Source organism: Humulus lupulus, chromosome 9, assembly GCF_963169125.1.
Source record: "Humulus lupulus chromosome 9, drHumLupu1.1, whole genome shotgun sequence".
Lineage (NCBI taxonomy): Eukaryota > Viridiplantae > Streptophyta > Magnoliopsida > Rosales > Cannabaceae > Humulus > Humulus lupulus.
The window spans coordinates 43,303,174-43,329,094 of record NC_084801.1 but is presented as its reverse complement, the minus strand read 5'-3'; the positions used below and the strand labels follow the sequence as shown (position 1 = coordinate 43,329,094).

The 25,921-nt window shown below is 40.2% G+C and overlaps 1 protein-coding gene across 5 annotated transcripts in view; it reads left to right on the top strand.

Moving 5' to 3' along the window:
• The window catches only part of LOC133799286 (probable LRR receptor-like serine/threonine-protein kinase At1g56140), a 55,828-nt gene that overhangs the window by 7,244 nt on the left and 22,663 nt on the right, over window positions 1–25,921 (top strand). For 2 of the 5 annotated variants that reach the window (XM_062237297.1, XM_062237296.1), the window contains exons 5-13: window positions 9,285–9,356; window positions 19,408–19,479; window positions 19,749–19,820; window positions 19,923–19,994; window positions 20,092–20,163; window positions 20,262–20,333; window positions 20,458–20,529; window positions 20,618–20,689; window positions 20,813–20,878. In XM_062237297.1, the coding sequence (XP_062093281.1) occupies window positions 9,285–9,356; window positions 19,408–19,479; window positions 19,749–19,820; window positions 19,923–19,994; window positions 20,092–20,163; window positions 20,262–20,333; window positions 20,458–20,529; window positions 20,618–20,689; window positions 20,813–20,878 (642 nt within the window). The remainder of the gene's footprint in view (window positions 1–9,284; window positions 9,357–19,407; window positions 19,480–19,748; window positions 19,821–19,922; window positions 19,995–20,091; window positions 20,164–20,261; window positions 20,334–20,457; window positions 20,530–20,617; window positions 20,690–20,812; window positions 20,879–25,921) is intronic. The other 3 variants (XM_062237298.1, XM_062237300.1, XM_062237301.1) reach the window with 3 other exon arrangements.

Sequence of the window (25,921 nt, the reverse complement as noted above, 5' to 3'; positions counted from 1 at the left end):
CACTGGTTTTTTTGTTAACGATGAGGAATCTCTCCAAGTCTTGCCTGATATTCTTAAGGTTTTTTTAGCCATTTCTGGGTTGAAGATTAATTTGCTGAAGTGTCAACTGTTTGGGCTTAATGTGGTGGAGGAGGTTGTGAAATCTCGCGCCTCGATCAACGGTTGTGAGGTTGGAAAGTGGCCAATAAACTATTTAGGTCTCCCGTTGGGAGATAATCCGAGGCTTCAGACCTTTTGGGAGCCAGTTTTGGCTAAGTGCGCAAAAAGATGAGCTGGGTGAAAGTGTGATTTTCTCTCCATAGGAGGTCGGCTTACCTTAATTCAATTGGTGCTTTTGTCACTCCCGGTGTATTATTTGTCGCTTGTTAAAGCTCTGTTAGGACTGATATACGGTTCACTTTTGCTAGGAGAGCCAGGTCAACACATAAGGGGTAAGGTAGTCTTTCTGATGGGTCAGGGGCTTTTTGGTCATTGCTGTAACAGAAAGAGAGTGAGCCAATATAGGTAGTGGGGAGGTCAGTGAGTGGGGCATGCTTGAGCTAGAATCTGCTTATTGCATAGGAGGGTCCCAGGCCCTCGAATACCTGTGGAAAGTTGTACTGTTTGGTTGCTGAATTGAGATACAATTGCTACTGGTTTTAGCCACAATTTCTCTCTACTGTCTCTTTGTACTGTTCTATTGGTTTGCTAACTTCCTTGCAGGTAGTCGGGGCTTAACAAGTGGTATCAGAGCACTTCGTTTCCTGGTGGATGCCGCACACTCGGATGGATTCTAGAGTTGACTCTGTTGAAGCTCACTTAGCTGCTCTTCAGGATACGGTGACATCGCATGCTCAGGGGCTGGCCGTGATCACTGAGAAATTGGAAATGGTTATTAAGGGCCAAGCTCTCATCGCCTCGGAGTTGGCCACGGGTCGGTTCGGTTCTGACCGTCCGCTGGGGGCCGGTGAGCAGTCCTCGGCCGATTCACCAACCAAGGGGGGTCGTCGGGCCGCGCGGGAGACGGGGGCCATTGCCATGAATTCCGAGCTCGGAAAATTGAATTGCCTGTGTATTCGGGGGCTGACCCGGACGAGTGGGCTTATTGGGCTGAACGGTATTTCGGCTTGAACGGGTTGTCGGAGGCGGAGCAATTGGAGGCTGCGATCATGTGTTTCGAGGGGGCCGCTTTGCATTGGTTTCGCTGGGAGAATCTGCGGCGGCCGATTGCTTCTTGGGAGGAGCTGAAGTCCTTACTCGTCAAACGATTCTGTCCCGTGACGGAGGGGTCTCTTTACGATCGGTTGCTCCATCTCCGGCAGACTTCCACTGTCCAAGACTATCGGAGACAGTTCGAAGCCATTGCCTCGACGCTGGGGGCGATCGACGATTCCATGCTGGTCTCCACCTTTCTGAAGGGCTTGAAGCTAGACATCCAGGGTCCTTTGCGTATCCTCAAGCCCGCGGGCCTGGCCCAATTAATGGAATTGGCTGAAGTAATAGAGGCCAATCAGACCTTGGTACGGGCTCATCATGGTGGGCCGCCCAAGTCGCACCCTAACCCGACCCGACCCTTGGGCCCCTTGCAGATCGAGAGCCCTCGGGGCACCTTTCCTTCTTCGGCTTCCCTTTCGCCCACCGCGGCTTCACCCCTTGCATCCTCGACAGCTTACCGACGGCTGACCGAGGCGGAGCTCCAGGACCGGAAAGCTCGTGGTGTTTGTTTTAAGTGTGAGGGAAAGTGGCATCGGGGGCATGAGTGTAAATTTCCGGAGTTGCAGATTGTTTTGGTCCAAGATGAGGCCACTGTTGACACGGCTGAGGACCCGATTGAGGAGTTGCTGGGTCTGCCTACGGGCACCCCGACATCGACGGATTTGGAGGCATAGATTGTCGAGGTTTCCCTGAATTCTGTGGTGGGGTTAACTTCGCCGAAGACTATGAAGTTACTGGGTAGTATTCACGGCCGGGAAGTGGTGGTTCTGCTTGACAGTGGGGCTACGCACAACTTCATCACCGCTGACTTGGTTTCGGCATTGCAGCTGCCGATTTCTAGCACCGAAACGTATGGGGTTTAGATGGGTACGGGGCAGGCCGTGCACGGGAAAGGCGTATGTCGCTCGGTTCCGTTGTTGTTACAAGAATTGGAGATCATTGACGATTTTTTGCCCTCACCGTTGGGTAGCACTGATGTTATTCTGGGCATTCAGTGGCTTGAGACTTTGGGCGGCACATACCACCATTGGAAGGATCATATCATGAAGCTGAATGTTGGGGGTAAGGCCTATACGCTTCGGGGCGATCCTTCGCTGCATAAAACCCGAGTATCCCTCAAGACAATGCGAAAGATTTTACAGCAGGAGCGTCAAGGAGTTTGGGTGGAATTGGGGACGTCTACGGTTACCTCACAGGGGGCCGAGACCACCGGCCCCGCCACGACCCTCATTGAGAAATTTGTTTCGGTCTTTGCTATGCCAGCCACCTTGCTGCCGCCTCGGAGTCATGATCACCGTATACCCTTGCGGCCAGGGACCTCGCCGATTAGTGTGCGACCATATCGATACCCTCAGATTCAGAAGGATGAGATTGAGCGGTTAGTGGGAGAGATGTTGGCGGCTGGTATCATTCGCCCCAGTACTAGTCCATACTCCAGCCCGATTCTGTTGGTTAAGAAGAAGGACGGGAGTTGGCGATTTTGTGTGGATTATCGTGCCCTCAACCGTGAGACGGTCGCCGATAAGTTTCCCATTCCCGTTATCGACGAGTTGTTGGATGAACTCCATGGCGCCAAGGTCTTCTCCAAGTTGGATCTCCGTTCCGGATATCATCAAATTCGAGTACGGCCGGAGGACGTTCACAAGACGGCTTTTCGAACTCATGAGGGTCACTACGAGTTCGTGGTCATGCCGTTTGGGCTGACAAACGCCCCTGCCACGTTTCAATCCTTGATGAACGAAGTCTTCAAGCCATTTCTACGACGTTTTGTGTTGGTCTTCTTTGATGACATTAGTTTACAGCCCGGATACCGACTCACACATGGAGCACCTTTCCTTGGTCCTACAGATGTTGGTGCAGCACAAGTTGTATGCGAACCTAAAGAAATGCTGTTTTTTCCAAGGCCAGTTGGAGTATTTGGGTCACCTCATCTCTGTGGAGGGCCGTGGACCCCTCAAAGATCCAGGCTATGGTGGATTGGCCACTACCAACCACCCTCAAGGAGTTGCGGGGGTTCTTAGGACTGACGGGGTACTATCGGAAGTTTGTGGCCGGTTATGGGGCCATTGCTCGACCACTCACGGACCAATTGAAGAAGGATCAATTTGGGTGGACCAAGGAAGCATTGGTGGCGTTTATGGCTCTCAAGACAGCCTTAGTATCTGTGCCCGTGTTGGCTTTGCCTGACTTTACCAAACAATTCGTCGTGGACACGGATGCTTCGGGGTATGGCCTTGGGGCGGTCTTAATGCAAGAAGGGTGTCCACTCGCTTATTTCAGCCAGGCACTTAAACCCCGTGCCCAATTGAAGTCCATCTATGAGAAAGAGCTTATGGCAATTGTCCTTGCCATTTTGAAGTGGCGGCCGTATTTGTTGAGTCTAAAGTTTATAGTGCGAACGGACCAAAAAAGCTTGAAGTATTTGCTAGAGCAACGCCTTGTGTCACAGGAACACCAAAAGTGGCTGGTGAAAATTCTAGGCTATGACTTTGAGATACATTTTCGGCCAGGAGTGGGCAATAGTGCAGCTGATGCGCTTTCTCGGTTACCCCAGGTGGAGTGTGCCACTTTATCCTCTACTACTTGGCTGGATTGGGACGTGGTGGCTCAGGAGGTGCAGCAAGACAAATTTTTCAGTGGGGTGCTAGCTGACCTTGCCCAAGGGAAGGGGGTCCCGGGTTTTACTAGGGAGCATGGTCGTCTCCTTTATAAGGACAGATTGGTCCTCACAGCGACATCGACATTGCTGCCGGACTTCTTGCGTGATTACCATTGATCACCGGTTGGGGGACATTCCGGGGAGTCTCGGACTTACCAACGACTACGCAGCGATGTGTATTGGCCGGGTATGAAAAAGGCAGTGGTCGAGTTTGTGTGGCACTGTGACGTTTGCCAAGGGAACAAGAGTATGGCCATGTCGCCGGCGGGGTTGCTGCAGCCACTGCTGCTGCCAGAGCGCGTTTGGGATGATGTCTCGATGGATTTTATTGAAGGATTACCCAAATCCGAAGGGGTGGACTCGATTTTAGTGGTAGTGGATCGGCTGAGTAAATACAGCCACTTTATTGGCCTCAAACATCCTTTCAATGCTCGGACCGTTGCGGAAAAGTTTGTTGATTATGTGGTCAAGTTACATGGCATACCCCGCTCTATAGTTTCTGACAGGGACCGGATTTTTCTAAGCAATTTCTGGACTGAGTTGTTTCGGTTGCAGGGTACGGAACTTAAGCGGAGCACGGCCTACCAACCCCAGACCGATGGCCAAACGGAGGTGGTTAATAGGTGCCTTGAAACTTATCTACGTTGTTTTGCTTCGGAGAAGCCTCGCGTATGGGCGAAATGGCTGTCTTGGGCTGAATATTGGTACAATACTACATTCCATTCAGCCTTGGGGTGCACCCCGTTCAAGGTTTTGTATGGTCGTGATCCACCTTCTTTGCTTTGCTATGAGAATGGTACCACTACCGCTGTGGCAGTCAAACAGTTGCTTGAAGACAGAGACGCTTTTTTAGATGATCTGAAGATGCATTTGTTGAGGGCACAGCGGCGGATGAAGGCAGCGGCTGATTTATCTCGACGACCAGTGGAGTTTCAGGTGGGGGACTCGGTGTTCGTCAAGCTGCGCCCATACAGACAGAAATCCTTAGCGATTCGGAAGAACGAAAAACTGGCAGACTGTCTAGGATCGGCCCCGTTGCCTATCGCCTTGATTTGCCTGCATCTTCTGCCATCCACCCTGTTTTCCATGTATCCCAGCTCAGAGCGGCTGTTGGCACAGCGCATTCATCTCCCACCTTGCCTCCCACCATCACTGCTGACTTGGAATTGATTGTGGAACCGGAGGACTTACTCAACGTTCGCTACACCACAGACGGCGCAGGAAGACAGCTCGAAGTGTTGATTAAATGGAAGGATCTACCCATGTTTGAAGCCACATGGGAGAAGTTTGACTCCATTCGACACCAGTTTCCAGCATTTAACCTTGAGGACAAGGTTCGAGATATTATGGGGGGGGGGGGGGGGGTAATGTTAGGACTGATATACGGTTCACTTATGCTTGGAGAGCCAGGTCAACACATAAGGGGTAAGGTAGTCTTTCTGATGGGTCAGGGGCTTTTTGGTCATTGCTGTAACAGAAAGAGAGTGAGCCAATATAGGTAGTGGGGAGGTCAGTGAGTGGGGCATGCTTGAGCTAGAATCTGCTTATTGCATAGGAGGGTCCCAGGCCCTCGAATACCTGTGGAAAGTTGTACTGTTTGGTTGCTGAATTGAGATACAATTGCTACTGGTTTTAGCCACAATTTCTCTCTACTGTCTCTTTGTACTGTTCTATTGGTTTGCTAACTTCCTTGCAGGTAGTTGGGGCTTAACAAGCTCCTAAAAGTGTTTTGAAAATGTTGGAGAGGATTGTGGAATTTTTATATATGATACATTTTTATTAATACAGAAAAATAGCCTTTAAATAGGCAGAAAAACAAGGAATACAAACCGACTAAAAGGCTTTATAAATTACATATTTCTATTAATTGAAAAGCAGCTGCCCTAGGACCTAGAAAGTAGGAAACAATTAAATATCCTAGGAAACAAATATTTATTCCCTTAGGAACAAAACCAAATATTTTCAACACCCTCCCTCAAGCTGGAGCATACAAGTCCCACATGCCTAGCTTGCATATTAACTCTTCAAAGCATTCTTTAGATAGACCCTTGGTTAGCAAATCAGTGGCTTGTTGTTTGCTTGGTACGTACACAATACACAGTTCCTTGCCTTCTATTTTTTTCTTGATGAAGTGTCGATCCATTTCCACCTGCTTGGTTCTATCATGATAAAATGGATCATAAGCTATGTTTATGGCTGTCTTATTATCACATAATAATCTTAAAGGGCTGGTACGTTGAAGATTAAGTTCTTCCAAAACACGTTTAATCCAAAGTAATTCACACATTCCTTGAGCAAGAGCTCTTAATTTAGCTTTTGCACTACTGCTAGCAACAACTGATTGTTTTTTACTCCTCCAAGTAACGAGATTCTCCCACACCTTAGTGCAGTACCCAGTCGTTGTTCTTCTATCTTCTATTGAACCTGCCCAAGCTGCATCTGTATAGGCTTCCACTCCTCTTTCTTCATTCTTTTTAAACAATAACCCATTCCCTGGTGTCCTCTTGAGATACCTCAGTATTCTATATACTCCTTCTAAGTGCTCATCTAGGGGATGGTGCATGTATTGGCTGACCAAACTTACAGCGAAAGCAATATCTGGTCTTGTGTGCGATAAGTAGATCAATTTTCCCACCAATCATTGATACATTCCTTTGTCAACTTGTTTTTTTTTTATCACTTTCTTATACCTCACTCTTGGTTCGATAGGAGTTGCTACCAGTTTGCACCCAAGCATATCGATTTCGTTGAGAAGATCAAGGACATACTTGCGTTGAGAGATTGAAATTCCATGTTTTGTCCTGGCAATCTCCATTCCTAGAAAGTATCTTAGTTGACTGAGATCTGTTACTTCAAATTCTTGAGCCAACAATTCTTTCAGCTTGTCTAACTCTTTTATATCATCACCAGTCAAAATCATATCGTCAATATAGACAATAAGAATGGCTATCTTGCCATCCCCAGAATGTTTGTAGAATAGAGTATGATCTGATTGACCTTGCTTGTATCCATACTTTTTGACCACCTTGTTAAATCTCTCAAACCATGCACGTGGAGATTGCTTCAATCCATAGAGAGATTTTTTCAAATGACACACTGCCCCTCTTTCATAGTTTTGTTCGAATCCAGGAGGAATCTTCATGTACACTTCTTCCTCCAAGTTCCCATTGAGGAAAGCATTTTTTATATCTGCTTGCTGCAGAGGCCAATCAAGATTAGCAACAATTGATAATAAAACTCTAATCGTATTTAAAGCAAATGTTTTTGTGTAATCCACTCCATACGCCTGAGTGATCCTCTTGCAACGAGCCTTGCCTTATATCGATCAGCAATTCCATCAGCTTGATATTTCACCGTGAACACCCATTTACACCTCACAACATGCTTGTCTCTTGGCTGGTCAACTATCCTCCATGTTCCATTCTTTTCTAATGCCTCTATTTTCTCATCAACCGCCTTTTTCCATCGGAATTCATGAGAGCCTCATCTATGTTTCTTGGAATGATTATGTCTTCCAGTTTAGTAGCAAAGGCTCCGAACTTGGGAGTGAGTTTGCTATAGCACATGTACTTGGATATTGGATGTGAAGTACAACTCCTTATCCCTTTCTGCTTGGCAATAGGAAGATCTAATTCTATCACACTAGTACGCTTGAGGTTAGAAAAAGAATCAGACACAATAGGGACTGAGGATTTACTTACTTTGGAATCTGTCGCCGGTTCAAACTCATGGGGTTCAGGATTTATAAATGGTTGCTCTACTTGATGTTGTCGAGGTCGCCTGGAATAAACCAATAGTTCTTTATCTGTATTATGCATCTCACGAGTATTTGGTGTGGTAGTGACAACCACGGGTGTGGCAGCTTGGGACATTGCATCCCTTTATGGTGAGTATAAGGGGTTAGTTTATTTTAAAGTGGGGCGTGGTGATTCAGTGAGGTTTTGGGAGGATGTGTGGATTGAAGGGCAAGCTTTGAAGGATAGGTTTCCAGACTTAGCAGTTATTTCCCAAGCTAAAACACTTCGATAGATGAGTTGGGTGTTACTAGGGAGGTGGGAGGAGTGGATTGAAATTTGCATTTCAGAAGACCCCTTTTTGATAGAGAAGTGCCTTCTCTGGTTGAGTTGTTAAGGATCCTAGAGTTTGTTTATTTTCCAGCGATTCTGGATGATAGAAGGGTTTGGGAGCCTAAATCTAGCGAGCTTTTCTCTTGTAAGTCTACTTTTCAGAAGTTAAGTCTCGCTGATGGGCAGGCTGTTGTGTTGTGGGCTAAGATATTGTGGAAGAGTCGAGTTCCCTTTAAAGTCAAGGTGTTTGGATAGCTGTTGTTTGTTGAGAAGGTTAGCGTTAACGATGTTCTTCAACGTCGTCGCCCTTTTCAATGCCTTCCCCAGCTGGTGTGTTTGTTGTAAAAGGGGGGTTGAATCTCTCATTCATCTGTTTTGTTTTGTGATTTGGCTCAAATGTTATGGTCAAGAGTTTGGAGTGAGTTTGGCTTAAGTTGGTGTTTGCCGGGATCCTGCTGTCAGCTGTTATGTTGTGGTTTAGTAGGGGATAAGCGGTTGAATAAGCTATGGAGGTCTACGATCTTGGCCTGCTTTGGGTCAATTTGGCTAGAGCAAAATAGCAGAATTTTTTATGATAAATCATCTTCGTGTGATCATATTTGGGAAGAGGGTTAAGTTTTGGGTGGCCACTTGGGTGTATCGTATGGAGGATTTTGAGGGGTTATCCTTCTTAGACCTCACTATGGAGTGGAGTAGTTTTTTGATTGTGTAGTGGGGTTGTATAGTTGTCTGTTTTTTCTCTTTTCTCCTTTGTGTTTTGTTTTTGTTTGTTACCACAGTTTTCCTCCGCCAAAAGTGAGGTCTATCTATCTATGTGAGAGGAGAGAGGAGGTCAGTCTAAGACAAGGACCTCTGTCTCTTTTTTCCAAAAATAATCGTAATTTTCTAAATTCTCATCTTCTTGAACATAATTTCCCAAATGGTATTCTTGTTTTCTATTCTAAATCAACCCAAAATCCACATAAAAAGCATAGGTCATTCTTGTTTTCTATTATAAAGTTCTAATATTTAGGTCATAGAAAGCATAGGTCATCCTAGTAATGGCTGCTAACTTTACTTGTTTTTTAATAGTTTGGAAACCCTAACTATTTTTTTTCTAAACTATACAAGAATGAACTTTGTGGTTAAGGATATATTGAAACTCCCACTTCAGTAGTTGTTTATGTCTCACTTGGATAAAGTGAGATATAAATGTTGCCAAGACTTGTCTTACAACTTGCGTTATCCTTTCTACTGAGACTACTTCATCTATTACTTACAAAAAGTGTGACTTTTTGAGTTCTGAACAGTTGCAAATATCACTTTGGATAATCTTGGGAAAAATGGAGATCACTGATTAAAATTTATTTATTGGTTTCTTTCAGGTCTGTCTCCCATAATTCATTTTATGGAGCCCTTCCCAAGGAGCTTGGGAACCTCAAGGATCTTTTTATGCTGTAAGAAATCAAACCACTCTATATTTAAAATCTAGTGTTTATGGAAAAGTATTATTTAAAATGCAGTTTGAGAATTTCAAAACTCTCATTATAAGGTAGGCATAGGTAGATGGGTTATGGGAACATATATTCTCATGAATCTCTTTTATGGTTTTTGTGGAATTTTTTAATATCTGATAAATTTTATTAACACAGAAAATAACCTTTAAATAGGCAGAAAAACAAGGAATACAAACCGACTAAAAAGTCTACATAAATTACTTTTATATTATTAATTGAAAAGCAGCTGCCCTAGGTCCTAGAAAATAGGAAACAATAATATCCTAGAAAACAGATATTTACAATAATAAGAAAAAACTATTCGGTTTCCCTTGGGAAAAAATCAAATATTTTCAACACCCTCCTTCAAGCTGGAGCATACAAGTCCCACATGCCCAGCTTGCATATTAACTCTTCAAAGCATTCTTTAGATAGACCCTTGGTTAGCAAATCAGTAACTTGTTATTTGCTTGGTACGCACACAATACACAGTTCCTTGCCTTCTATTTTTTCCTTGATGAAGTGTCGATCCATTTCCACGTGCTTGGTTCTATCATGATGAACTGGATTATGAGCTATGTTTATGGCTGACTTATTATCACAGAATAATCTTAAAGGGCTGGTATGTTGAAGATTAAGTTCTTCCAAAACATGTTTAATCCAAAGCAATTCACACTCCTTAAGCAAGAGCTCTTAATTCAGCTTATGCACTACTCCTGGCAACAACCGATTGCTTTATACTCCAAGTAACGAGATTCCCCCACACCTTAGTGCAATACCCAGTCGTTGATCCTCTATTTTCTATTGAACCTGCCCAATCTACATCTTTATAGGCTTCCACTCCTCTAAACAATAACCCATTCCCTGGTATCCTCTTGAGACACCTCAGTATTCTATATACTCCTTCTAAGTGCTCTTCTAGGGGATGGTGCATGTACTGGCTGACCAAACTTAACAGCAAAAGCAAGATTTGGTCTTGTGTGCGATAAGTAGATCAACTTTCCCACCAATCTTTGATACATCCCTTTGTCAACTTGTATTTCATTTATCACTTTCTTATACCTCACTCTTGGTTCGATAGGAGTTGCTACCGGTTTGCACCCAAGCATACTGGTTTCTTTGAGAAGGTCAAGGACATACTTGCGTTGCGAGATTGAAATTCCATGTTTTGTCCTGGCAATCTCCATTCCTAGAAAGTATCTTAGTTGACTGAGATTTGTTACTTCAAATTCTTGAGCCAACAATTCTTTCAGCTTGTCTAACTCTTTTATATTATCACCAGTCAAAATCATATCATCAATATAGACAATAAGAATGGCTATCTTGCCATCCCCAGAATGTTTGTAGAATAGAGTATGATGTGATTGACCTTGCTTGTATCCATACTTTTTGACCACCTAGTTAAATCTCTCAGACCATGCACGTGGAGATTGCTTCAATCCATAGAGAGATTTTTTCAAATGACACACTGCCCCTCTTTCATAGTTTTGTTCGAATCCAGGAAGAATCTTCATGTACACTAATTCCTCCAAGTTTCCATTGAGGAAAGCATTTTTTATATCTAGTTGTTGCAGAGGCCAATAAAGATAAGCAACAATTGATAATAAAACTCTAACCACGTTCAACTTTGCTACTGGAGCAAATGTTTCTATGTAATCCACTCTCCATGCCTGAGTGAATCCTCTTGCAATGAGCCTTGCCTTATATCGATCAACAGTTCCATCAACTTGATATTTCACCGGGAACACCCATTTACACCCTACAACATGCTTGTCTCTTGGCTGGTCAACTATCCTCCATGTTCCATTCTTTTGTAATGCCTCTATTTCCTCATCAATCGCCTTCTTCCAATCAGAATTCAAGAGAGCCTCATCTATGTTTCTTAGAATGATTATGTCTTCTAGTTTAGTAGCAAAAGCTCTGAACATGGGAGTGAGTTTGCTATAGCACATGTACTTGGATATTGGATGTGAAGTACAACTCCTTATCCCTTTTCGCTTGGCAATAGTAGGGACAGAGGATTTACTTACTTTGAAATCTGTCTCCGGTTCAGACTCATGGGGTTCAGGATTTCTAAATGGTTACACTACTTGATGTTGTCAAGGCCGCCTGGAATAAACCAATAGTTTTTTATCTGTATTATGCATCTCACGAGTATTTGGTGTGGTAGTGACAACCGCGGTTTGGGTGGAATCAACAATATCTGGAGGAAATAATGGTAGGCATGTCTCCCAAAAACAAGAGTCATTTACATTCCCTCCCCGAAGCAAAGTGTTGGGATAAAAAGATTGAGTTTCATTGAATGTGACATCCAAAGAAACATGCATACGCCAAGTAAGAGGGTTATAGCATTTGTAACCCTTCTTAGTGGACGAATAACCAAGAGAGCACATTTATGAGATCTAGGATCAAATTTTGTTCTATTTGGTGCTAAGATATGAACATAAGATGTACAACCAAAAGTTTTGAGAGGAATTTGAGACACTAGGTGAGTGTGAGGACAGACTTTAAGAAGAAGAGAGAGAGAGAGGAGTTTGATACTGGAGAACCCGTGAAGGCGTCCTATTGATTAAATAGGCTGCCGTTAAGATGGCTTCTCCCCACAATTGTTTTGGAACAGATGTAGAGAACATAAGAGCACGAGCCACCTTAGCAGATGGCGGTTTTTTCTTTCGACAATCCCATTTTGTTAGGGAGTGCCTGTGCAAGAGCTTTTGTGAATAATACCATGAGAGATTAGATAATCTCCAAGGATAGAATTAAAATATTCAGTGCCATTATCAGTATGTAGAACTTGAAGATTAGCATTAAACTGATTTTTTATTATTGAGTGAAAACACTGAAAAGTCACAGTAGCATCAGATTTATCTTTAAGAAGAAATACCCAACTCAACCATGTATGATCATCAATGAAAGTGTTAAAACAACGACTGTTAGAGATATTTGGTATTCGAGATCGACCCCATATGTCACTATGAATGAGTGTGAATGGATGAGATGCTATATAAGGACGAGAACGAAAGACGGTGCGTGTATATTTTGCAAATTGACACACTTCACATTGAAAGGAGCTCAAGATTTTATTACGAAATAAAAAAAGAAACATGTGTTTGAGATATGGAAAACTAGGATGACCAAGTCTATAGTGCCACCTCATAATATCATCATAACTAGAGATAGTACAACCAGAAACATAACAACTATTAACTTGAGCTAGAGGCTGAGCAACATCAAGATAGTACAGCCCATTACATTCCTTCGCACTCCCAATCATCTTCCCCAAGGTCAGTTCCTGAAAATCACTGCGGAAAGGTAAGAATTTGGCAATACAATTATGATCATTAGTGAGTTTACTGATAGAGACCAGATTGCAAAACAAGTTGGGAACATGAAGTACATTTTTGAGAGTAAGGGTAGGATACAAGAAAACTGATCCTTTACCAGCCACTGTAGACAGTGAACCATCAACTATTTTTATATTAAGATTACCTGGGCAAGGACTATAGGTAGAGAATTGATTACTCTGACCAGTCATATGGTCGGAAGCACTAGAATCAACAATCCAGGGGTTTTTTTAAACTTAAAGGCCAGCAGAGATACGTGGAGTGTGATCTGAAATTTGGGCAGCAGGTTTTAGAAGTTGGTGACGTTGCGCAATCTGGTCAGCAGTGAATGGGAAATCAGGTTGAGTAACTGTCAAAGCTCTTCTTTCAGAGTGAGATCCAATAGGATTCTGAGGCTTCCAAACGGCAGGATTCCCATAGATTTTCCAACATGTGGCCTTAGTATGACCCGGTTTGCTGTAGTGATCACGCCAAGGACGTTGTTTTCTTATTCCTCGTGAGTCACTATTATTTTCAAATCGGCGCGCAACAAGAGCAGAATTTTCAGTGTCAAGGCTTGTAGCTGGTCCCATCATCACACACTTCCTGCCCTCTTCACGCTGCACCTCTGCAAAGGCTTCACGAATAGATGGAAGAGGAGTCTTACCCAAAATACGGCCACGAACTTTGTTTAGCTCGCAGTTCAGCCCATGAAGAAAATCAAACAGCCGCTAACGATCAAGCATTTTGGTGTAAATAAAAACATCATCCGAGCACTTCCATTCTGGAATATAAAAGGAATCAATTTCCTGCCAAATATTATACAATACACCATAATATTGATTTACTGAAAGTGCTTCTTGTCGCTGGTCCCGAAGTTTAGACTTGAGTTCAAAAACTTGGGCAGAGTTTTCCAGGTCAGAGAAGGCTTCCTTGACAGTATCCCATACATCTTTTGCAGTAGAGAGGAATAAATATGTTCGAACAATCTCCATTTCCATGGAGTTGATGAGCCAGGCCATGATGAGGGAATTTTCGGAGTCCCATTTAGCATAAGTAGGATCAGAAGCGTCTGGAGCAGGGATATCGCCAGTTAGATTTTCAAGGCGACCTCTTCCACGAAGATACAATGTCACATATCATGACCATTGCAGAAAGTTGTAGCCATTCAGTTTATGAATGGTGATTTGAAGTGACGACTGTTCAAAATTGAGAGTTGAAGCCTCCGAAAAGGGTTTGGGAGTAGAAGAAGATATGGTAGAATTATCATCAGATTTTTCTCCAGCCATGGTAGACTATCAATGGCAGAAACGGAGAAGAGAAGAAAAAAAAAATCGCACAGAGGTTATGATACAAATATTAACTCTGATACCATGTGGAATTTTTTAATATCTGATAAATTTTATTAATACAAAAAAAAGCCTTTAAATAGGCAGAAAAACAAGGAATACAAACTGACTAAAAAGGCTACATAAATTACTTTTATTCTATTAATTGAAAAGCAGCTGCCCTAGGTCCTAGAAAATAGGAAACAATAATATCCTAGAAAACAGATAGTTACAATAATAAGAAAAAGCTATTCAGTTTCCTTTAGGAAAAAATCAAATATTTTCAACAGCTTTCTATAATCTGATATCTAGTTTTTAGAATGTAAATTACCGTGTAAAAGAAATATATTTTACTAAGTCATAGTTTGTTATGTTATACCTATGAGAGTTGTTAGTTAGGTCCTATTTTTTAGGAGAATATATTTCTGAGTTGTTAATGTATTGTAATCTATATAAGCCATTCGGCTATTCATGAAATAATAATAAAATATTATTCTCTAAAATTACATGGTATCAAAGCTGGTTTAGAACCATACCAGAGAAAAAAAATCGCCCCTGACTAGAAAAAAAATTCGATTTTAATTTTTTCATTTTCCTTCCTCTTCTCCAAATGGTCGATGCTTCCAATCCTACCTCAGTCCAAAAACATGCTGCTGCCACACCTGCTTCACAACCATCTACCATCGATCCTGTCCATTCATCTATGCAAATCACTGTGCATAGACTGAATGGGCAGAACTACCTTGAATGGTCGCAGTCTGTGAAACTTGCAATTGATGGCCGTGGGTAACTGAGATTTTTTACAGGAGAGAAGAAGCAACCAAAGGTAGAAGATGCTAGATATGGATAATGGCGATCAGAAAACTCACTTGTCACGGCATGGTTGCTGAATTCCATGGATACCTCAATCGCAAAACCTCATATGTTTATGACGACGGCTAGGGAGGTATGGGATTCAATTCGTGATACTTATTCTGACCTAGAGAATTCTTCTCAGATTTTCGAATTAAAAACTCGACTATGGCAATCCAAACAAGGGCAGCGAGATGTAACAAGCTACTATAATGAGATGGTGGCAAGAGCTGGACCAATATAATGATGATGTTTGGGAGAGTCAAGTAGATTTGCTCCAGCACAAGAAACGTGAAGAAAATGATAGCGTCTTCATGCGCCTCACTGGAATTAATCAAACCATGGATGAGGTGAAGAGCAGGATCCTTGGCCGCCGCCCCTTACCCTCAATCCAAGAGGTTTTTTCTGAAATTCGAGTTGAGGAAAGCCGCAGGAAGGTAATGTCCAGTAGCGAGTCAAATTCTATTTTAAATAATGACACTTCTGCTTTGTTTGCCAAAGGAAACGAGTCAAACAATGACATGAAAAAGAAATCATGGTGTGATTTCTGCAAAAAATATTGGCATAGACGTGAGACATGTTGGAAGATACATGGGAAGCCGCCTGGAGGGAAGCCAAACCGCCCAGAAAGAGCTTTACAATCTGTGGCTGATTCGTCTTCAGAGCCCAGCAACAATTCGGGACAGTCTCCTTTCACAAAGGAACAAATAGAGCAACTGTTGAAATTGTTAAATTCCAACTCTGATAAGTCCTCGTGTTCCTTGGTGTAGCATGGTAATTCTAATAACTTGTCCTCTTTTGTTTGTATTCAGCCTAAGACTACCTAGATCATTGATTCAGGAGCTTCAGATCATATGACCAATTGTTTTAGTTTTTTTCGGTCATATAAGCCTTGTGCAGGGAATAAAAAAATTCGTATAGCAGATGGATCTTTTTCTCCTATTGCGGGTATAGGAGATGTCAAACTCTCCAATACTTTAATTTTGTTTAATGTTCTTCATGTTCCGAAATTATCTTGCAATCTCATTTGGATTAGTAAATTAACTCACTCTAAATTGTACTGCCTAATTTTTTTCCCCTCATTGTTTATTTTAGAATCTGGGCTTGGGAACGATGATTGGTAGTGCTAGGGAGTGTGGTGGTCTTTATATTCTAGATGAGAGAACATTCATGAATAAAGAGGCACAAGAACGTTCTTGCCTTCAAGTTGCTTCTGGTTTTATAGATGATGAGATTTATTTATTGCATTTTCGACTAGGACATGCAATTTTTCAAATAATGTACCTAAATATCTTTGGGGTGATGCTATCTTACATTCAACTTATTTAATTAACAGACTTCCTTAAAAAATTTTAAAATTTAAAACACCAATATCTGTTCTTCAAAAATGTTTTCCTGATTCTTGTTTGTTTTATGAAATGCCTATCAAAATCTTTGGTTGTACTGTTTTAATAAAAAATCCGCTAAAAAATGCAAGTAAACTCGTCCAAAAGCAAAAAAAATGTCTTTCTTGGAATTGCTTCGAATAAAAAAGGGTACAAATGTTTTGATCCTACTTTAAAGAAAACATTTGTTACTATGGACGTTAATTTTTTTGAAAATACATCGTTTTTTAATCCTCATCTTAAGGGGGAGAATAAAGAAGTTCAAGATGTGGATTTTGGAATAACAAGAAGTAGTAATCTTATCACAATCTCAGGAACATTGCCAAAAATATATTTTATGATTCTACGTTAGACCTAGATGTTCTAGGTTGTGATTTAGAGAATGATAATAATATTAGGCAAGTTGGAGAGATTAATATGAGGCAAAATCAGGTTGAAATGAGCAAAAATTCTGGAATAAATGAACAAGGAAATCAGGTTGAAAATATTGTTCCAGCAGAAAGTGTTCTAAATGAATCTCATCAACAAGCAGAATGCAAGAGCTGGAAAGAAACAGGTTCGAGCATGTTTATACGCGAAGATTTCCTCATCAAAGAATTGAAGTTGCAACATCCCTGCCACACCAAGAATCTAAACCACGGTTGGAAGCTGAAACATGTATTTCTTCTAGCCATTTTCCTTCGAATTCTGGTCCCGAGACTGATCTGCCAATAGCTATTAGAAAGGGCAAACGTTCATGTGTCAAATATCCTATGTCTCTTGTTGTCTCTAACTCAAAACTCTCATCTTCATTTGTCACTTTCACCACAAATATTTCAAATGTTCAGATTCCAAATAATATACAGGAAGCTCTAAATGTTCTGGAGTGGAAGAAGGTTGTTCTTGAGGAGATGAGTGCTTTGGAGAAAAATCAAACATGGAGACTTGAAGATCTTCCCAAGGGCTCTCCAACAGTTGGCTGTAAGTGGGTTTTTGCACCCAAGTTTAATGGAGATGGCACTCTAGAGAGGCGCAAAGCTCGACTGGTGGCCAAGGGATTTACACTAACCTATGGTATTGATTATACTAAGATGTTTGCTCCAGTAGCTAAACTTAACACTGTTCGAATTTTGTTGTCTATTGCAGCTAATTTAGATTGGCCCCCAAGACAGTTTGGTGTGAAGAATGCTTTCTTAAATGGAAGATTGGAAGAAGAGGAATATATGCTTCCACCACCTAGTTTCGAACATGAATTTGAAGATAAGGTTTGCAGGTTGGAAAAGGCACTTTATGGCCTGAAACAATCACCACGAGCTTGGTTTGAAAGATTCACTCAAGTGGTGAAGAAACAAGGCTATACACAGGCACAATCTGATCATACTTTATTCACTCGGCACTCTGACAATGGAAAGGTTGCAGTCTTAATTGTTTATGTTGATGATATACTTCTTACAGGTGACGATCTAGATGAATTAGAGGCAATGAAAAATAAGCTCTCTAAAGAATTTGAAATCAAGAATCTTGGTGAGATGAAGTATTTCTTGGCTATGGAAGTTGCACGGTCTAAGCAAGGGATTGTTATTTCTCAACGGAAATACATTCTTGATCTACTTAAAGATACAGGAATGAGTGAGTGTTGTCCTATGGATACTCCTATTGATCCGAATAAGAAGCTTGGTGATATTCGGCAAGGGAGACTGGTGGATGTGCAACAATACCAGCAGTTAGTTGGAAGACTTATCTATCTGTCTCATACTCGTCCTGATATTGCATTTGCGGTAAGTATGGTTAGTCAGTTTATGCATCGTCCTTATAAAGAGCATCTTGAAGCTGCATATCGTATTTTGAGATATCTAAAGAGTAGTCCTGGTAAAGGCCTTCTTTTTAAAAAGGGAGACAGCAGAAGTATTGAAGCATTTATTGATGCTGACTGGGTTGGCTCTATTACAGATAGAAAATCTACTTCTGGATATTGCACTTATGTATGGGGAAATTCGGTGACTTGGAGAAGTAAGAAGCAAAGTGTGGTTGCTAGAAGTAGTGCAGAGGCTGAGTATAGAGTTATGGCTAACGGAGTTTGTGAAATTTTGTGGATAAAACGGGTTCTTAAGGAGCTGAAACTGCCAGTTAGTCTACCAATGAAGTTATTTTGTGATAACAAGGCTGCCATAAGCATTGCACATAATCCAGTGCAACACGATAAAACCAAGCATGTGGAAGTTGACTGACATTTTTATAAAAGAAAACTTGGAAATGGGAGTCATTTGTATCCCATTTGTGAAATCTGAAGATCAAACTGCAGATATTTTAACCTAAGGTTTATTTAGACCAATGTTTGAATTTCTTGTACACAATTTGGGTATGTTTGATATCTATACGCCAACTTGAGGGGTAGTGTAAATTACTGTGTAAAAGAAATATATTTTACTAAGTCATAGTTTGTTATGTTATACCTAGGAGAGTTGTTAGTTAGGTCCTATTTTTTAGGAGAATATATTTCTGAGTTGTCAATGTATTGTAATCTATATAAGCCATTCGGCTATTCATGAAATAATAATAAAATATTATTGTCTAAAATTACATAGAATAATTCAACCTATGTTTTAAACTCTTTGCATAATAGTTTTTCCTTACTCCGGTCAACCATGTTCATGCAAAGAATAATGTTAAACAGAGGCTTTGTTACAAATTGTAATCACAATTCACATTAGGTCTAATTCTCCTAATTTCTCAATATATTAGGTGTACAAAGTTTACAAGATTGGTTTTTGTAATATCAATTATAAAAGACACTATGTTAAAAGGTGTTTTACAAAGTAATATTTTGCATGGTTGAGTATAGTCTAGAGCATGGTCATGTTTGGTGTCGAGCATGCTTGATTGTGGTTGAGAAATACTATTCAAAAAGTTTGAAAACATTGGCTTTTTACAAATAAACACTTATAAAAAGGCATATTTTACCAAGAACCCCAATAGATTACTATTTGGTAATATTATTTATGATTAGATTAGGGTGCAAATTACAGTTTAGCAACTACACTTTTAATACCAGATATAGTATTAACTATTTTGTGCATATAAACCTATGTCGCTGCCAATTATTCTTTTCCAATATTTGTAAGGTTCTTTAAATTGTAAATTGCAGCTCGATCGGGTCAAATAATTTTTCTGGTACTCTTCCTCCAGAGCTAGGCAATTTGATCAATCTTAAACAAATGTAAGTTTCTTCAGATATTTAAGTCTTGACCCAGTTTATTGAGAACAAATAATGCCACTGCTTTGGTTTCTATTACATCTGGACTTATTTTCTTATTGTTTTTTTTCGCACTGTTTATCCTTAAATTGAATTTTAGATATAATGTTATTGAATTATGAGTCTGCAGAATCGACCCTTGGTTTAATTAAGCTTAAATATTACAGAAACACGTAAGGGAAGTTATATAAATCATCTGCAATTTAAAGAATATCACTTTATGTTTTCTGTAGTTATCTAGACAGTTCTGGTGTTGGTGGTGAAATCCCTTCCACATTTGCTAATCTTCGAAACATGGTAGTCATGTAAGGAAGATTTTGTATACCATGTTTTAAATCTTTTCTTTTGTTTCCGAAAGACTAATTTGGTGGACTCAGCTTATTATAAATTGGCTTGTTGAATATCAGGTGGGCCACAGACAGTCCTTTCTCAGGAAAAATACCTGACTTCATCGGAAATTGGACAAGGCTAACATCTTTGTAAGCATTAAACTTTATGTTTTCATTAGTAAAATAAATACATGTTTTTGCTATTATGGGTATTTAGGTTCACAAGCCTCTCAAAATAAATTTGTAGGAGATTTCAAGGTAGCTCTATTGTAGGTCCTATACCATACAGTTTTTCTCAATTGACCATGTTGGAATCCCTGTGAGTATATATGCAATTCATTAAATTTTAAAATTCTTTCTATTTCTACTATGCCAAAAAGAGTGGGTTACTTATGTGTTTTATAATTAATTATGTAGGAGAATCAGTGATATATACAATGGGAGCTCATCTCTTGATTTCATAATAAATTTGAAGAATTTGTCTGAGTTGTAAGCTAGCAAACTTATAAAGTCAATCAATTGGTAATCTAACCAGAGTTTCTGCTCAAGAATATCAGTCCATCCATTTATTTTCATTATGTTATTTCTTTGTTTTTCCTCCTTTTCCTTACAGAATTCTCAGAAATGCATTATTCACTGGTACAATTCCATCTGATATTGGAAAACTTAAGCATCTAAAACAACTGTATGTTAAGAAAATTATTGCTGAATTTAAATGAATATTGATAAGCTATTAAATTTACTTTGTATAACTTTTCATTGATGTTTTGCAGGGATTTGAGTTTCAATAATTTAACAGGCGAGATCCCGAGTTTGCTGTTCAATATGAATAATCTCACACACTTGTAAATAATTAAGCAGTGTTTTTTATCATTATAATCTAATATCTGCCTAAAACTTGACTGACTTTTTCTGCTGTGCTGTTTTCTTTTTGGCACCTTCTCTTGTGATGTCATTAAAACTACCAGATTTCTTGGAAACAATAGTTTGTCTGGAGCTCTTTCTATCCAATGGAGCGATACACTTATGCATATGTAAGTCCCTATTTTTTGTATTATAGCATTAACATCATGTTGTATTGAATCCGGTGGCAATTGCAACCTTCAATATAGGGTACATTCATGTAAAACCCAACCTGGAATGGCAAATGGTTATGGCCATGCTACTCTAAAGAAGAATTTTCATTTTATTTTATGCTCCTTGTAGAAAGTTATTTATTGTCTTTAGTTAGTGTTAGAATATTAGCTGTAAATTAGCTAGAAATTAGGATCAATTGTAATTATTTTATTTCTTATTTTCTCTCATTCTTTCCTAATTTAGTTTCTCTAGAGTTGTATAAATATACGTTATTTACATGAATAATATACACAATTTCATTCACCATTTTCTACACGATATCAGAGCATATTTTAGGTTTGGGATTCGAAATTCGAAATTAGGGTTCATTACAAATTGCGGTTTGCAATTAGGGTTTGATTTTCTTTCATTTTATAGGGTTTCTTTTTCAGAAACCCTATTTGGAGTGATCTTTTGTTCTCACCGCCGGCACAGAAGGACTTCCCAGCCGGCGACAACCCAATCGCTGCCGTTCGAGGTCCAGAATATCCGCGAGTGGAGCCCACGTGCGCGTGCGTGTGCTGTTATTCTGCTGTGCTTTCGACTCCCACGTCTTCCTCGGCACTTTTCTGCCCTGTTTTTGTTCTTATCCAGCCATTTTCATCTCAGTTTTTTGTTCAGATCTTGTGTTTAGGGAGTTTTCTTGGCTTTGTTTACTTGTCTTGTTTTGGCTTTGAGATTATGGCAGAGACAAAATCAGATCCAAAAGTAGCTGCTGTATCTGATGTGGTTCCTGTGATGTCTAAAATCACGGACAATAAATTGACTGGTTCAAATTATTTAGAATGGAGTAAGACGGTTCGGCTTTATCTAAGAAGTATTGACAAAGATGATCATTTAAGTGATGATCCTCCAAATGAAAAAGACGATTCAAGAAAGATGTGGCTACTGGAGGATGCTCGCTTGTTTCTCCAAATTCAGAATTCTACTGACAATGAGGTAATTAGTTTGATTAATCACTGTGAATTGGTTAAAGAATTAATGGATTACTTGGAGTTTTTGTATTCTGGAAAAGACAATCTGTCTTGGATGTATGATGTTTGCAAAGCCTTTTACCGTGAGGAGAAACACAATCAATCTCCTATGAATTACTTTATGTCATTTAAGAAAATCTATGAAGAGCTTAATGTGTTGCTGCCATTTAGTCCTGTTGTGAGGGTTCAACAACGCCAACGATAGCAGATGGCTATTATGAGCTTTCTAGCAGGACTTTCATTTGATTTTTGACTCTGCAAAGTCAAAGGTTCTTTTTGCTTCTGATGTCGCCTCTTTACAAGATGTGTTTACCCGTGTTCTTCGCACAGAAACTACCTCTTTGGTTCCTCTTAATAGCGCCTTGGTGATTCGTAACAATTTTGCACCATGGAAAAATTCTACTCCAAGTGGATACAGAGGAAGTAATTCACAAGGACTTGACAATCAAACACCAGAATCCGGGAGCATTATGTGCAACTATTGTAAGAAACCAGGCCACACCAAGTTTGAGTGTAGGATGTTACAGTTCAAAAATTAGCAAAAACATTATGCTAATATTGCAAGCACTAGTGATGCATCTGACAAATCGATCCTTATTTCTGCTGATGAATTTGCCAAGTTCTCGAGGTATCAGGAATCACTTAAGTCTTCATCTCCTTTCGTCACTGCGATTGTTGATTCAGGTAAATCTAATGCATGTCTTCTTTCCACATCCTCAAAATGGGTCATTGATTCTGGTGCCATAGATCACATGACAGGTAATTCCAGTCTCTTTTCGACTTTTCAGCTCATAGTCCCACTCCTACTGTTACCTTAGCTGATGGATCACCATCTTCTGTTCTTGAATCTGGCATTGTTGCTCCTACACCTTTGCTCACTTTGTCATCAGTCTTACATTTATCTAATTTATCATTTACCGATCATTGTTTATTTTAGGATCTTATGACGAAGAAGACTATTGGTAAAGGACATGAATCTGGCGCCCTGTAGTTCTTGATCCACTGCCACCAACCTCTATTGTTTGTCCGACCTTCCGCTTTTGAAGCTCATTGTCGTTTGGGCCATCCATCCCTTTGCTCAAGAATCTTTGTCCCCAATATAGTAAGGTGTCTTCATTAGATTGTGAGTCATGTCAGTTTGCCAAACATCATCGTGTTAGTTTGAGTCCTCGAGTCAATAAACGTGCCAGTGTTCCTTTTGAGTTAGTTCATTCTGATGTTTGGGGTCCTCCTATTTTGTCTAAACCTGGATTCAGGTATTTTGTTACTTTTGTGGATGATTATTCTCGTGTAACTTGGTTATATTTAATGAAAAATAATTCTGAGTTCTCTTTTATATTTTGTGCTTTTTGTGCTGAGATTCAAAATCAATTTAATGTTTCTGTTCATACTTTGCGAAGTGATAATGCCAAAGAATATACATATGCTCAATTTCAATCTTATATGATCTCTCATGGCATGCTTCATGAAACTTCTTGTGTTGATACTGCATCACAAAATGGTGTAGCAGAACATAAAAACAGACACCTTCTTGAAACTGCACGAGCCCTCTTATTCCAAATGCAAGTTCCTAAACCTTTTTGGGCCGATATCGTTTCCAAAGCATGTTTTCTTATCAATCGCAATCCATTCTCTGTACTTAATGGTGAGATTTCATATAAAATTCTTTTTCCTAGTAAGTCATTGTTTCCAGTTGCTCCTCGGATATTTTGCAGTGTTTGTTTTGCTTGAGATGTTTGTCACATGTCACCAAATTAGATCCTAAGTCATTAAAGTGTCTTTCTTGGTTATTCTCGTCTTCAGAAATGGTATAGGTGTTATTGTCCTGATCTTAACAAATATCTTGTTTCTATTGATGTTACTTTTGTGGAAAATACACATTGTTTTTTGTCTTCTCCTACTCCTACTCGTCAGGGGGAGGATGATGATTTGTTAGTATATTCTATCACATCTTCTGAGCCTGAGACATGTTCTGACGAGTCTCTTGTTCCTCCACCTGCCTCGGTCATAGCTCCTGACATGCCTACACCTCCACCTCCTATTAAAGTGTACTCCAGGCGTCCACCTCCTGTTTCATGTCCTGCACCTGCGTCTTCGTCATCAAATCCGGACCCCAGCAATGATCTTCCCATTGCACTACGTAAAGGTAAACGTCAATGTACCTATCCTATTTCTTCTTTTGTTTCTTATAATCATTTGTCCTCCTCTTCTTGCTCCTTCATTGCTTCTCTTGATTCTATTTCGATTCCTAAAACTGTTCGTGAAGCCATATCTCATCCTGATTGGCATGATGCAATGATAGAAGAGATGAATGCTTTAGATGTGAATGGTCCTTGGGACTTGGTTGATTTACCTTTAGGAAAACGGACTATCGGGTGCAAATGGGTATTCACGGTTGAAGTTAATCTAGATGGCACAATTGCTCGATTAAAGGCTCGTCTTGTTGCTAAGGGTTATGCTCAAACCTATGGAGTAGACTATTGTGATACTTTTTCTCCTGTTGCTAAGCTGACATCTGTTCGGCTGTTCATTTCAATGGTAGCTACTCATCATTGGCCTTTGCATCAGCTTGATATCAAAAATATATTTCTTCATGGAGATCTTCAGGAAGAGGTGTGTATGGAGCAACCTCCTGGGTTTGTTGCTCAGGGGGAGTCAGGGCGAGTCTGTCATCTTTGCAAATCATTATATGGTTTGAAACAAAGTCTTTGTGCTCGGTTTGGTAAATTTAGTCAGGCTGTTGAAAAATTTGGTATGTTGAAAAGTAAGTTCGACCATTCTGTGTTCCATAAAAGATCAACTGCCGGTATTATTTTGTTGGTTGTGTATGTGGATGACATTGTTATTACTGGAAATGATACTAGAGGCATTTCATCCCTTAAATCGTTCATTCATACCCAGTTTTACACGAAGGATTTGGGGGCGCTCAAGTATTTCTTGGGAGTTGAAGTCACTTGGAATAAGCAATGTATTTTTCTATCTCAAAGGAAGTATGTACTTGATTTGTTAACTGAGACAAGAAAATTGGGATCAAAACCTTGTAGTACTCCAATGAATCCTGCCGTGCACCTAACGAGTGATGGAGAACCATTTGAAGACCCTGAGAAGTATCGCAGATTAGTTGGAAAGTTGAATTATCTTACTGTGACTCGTCCAGACATTGCATTCTCAGTTAGTGTTGTCAGTCAGTTTATGTCATCTCCAACAATTAATCATTGGGCAGCATTAGAGCAAATTCTGTGTTACTTGAAAGGAGCACCCAGACGAGGTATTGTTTACACGGATCACAGGCACACCCAAATTGAGTGTTTCTCAGATGCAGATTGGGCTGGTTCCAAGGTGGATAGAAGATCCACTTCAGGTTATTGCGTCTTTGTTGGGGGCAATTCGGTCTCTTGGAAGAGTAAGAAGCAAAATGTTGTGTCTATATCCAGTGCAGAATCAAAATATAGGGCTATGGCACAGTCTCTGTGTGAGATAATGTGGATATATCAGCTTTTGGCTGAAGTACGATTTAAGACTTTAGTACCAGCAAGTTTGTGGTGTGATAATCAAGCTGCTCTTCATATTGCCTCAAATCCTGTGTTCCATGAGCAAACTAAGCACATTGAGATTGATTGTCATTTTGTTCGTGAGAAAATTCGAGAAGGCTTGATCTCCACAGAATATGTGAAGACTGGAGAACAATTAGGAGACATTTTCACAAAGGCTTTGAATGGGGTGCGGGTTGATTATCTTTGTAACAAGCTGGGCATGATTAACATCTATGCTCCAGCTTGAGGGGGAGTGTTAGAATATTAGCTGTAAATTAACTAGAAATTAAGATCAATTGTAATTATTTTATTTCCTATTTTCTCTCCGACTTTCCTAATTTAGTTTCTCTAGAGTTGTGTAAATATATGTTATTTACATGAATAATTTACACAATTTCATTCACCATTTTCTACATGTTATTTACATGTTTTTCAGTTTTCTTTCCTTTATTAT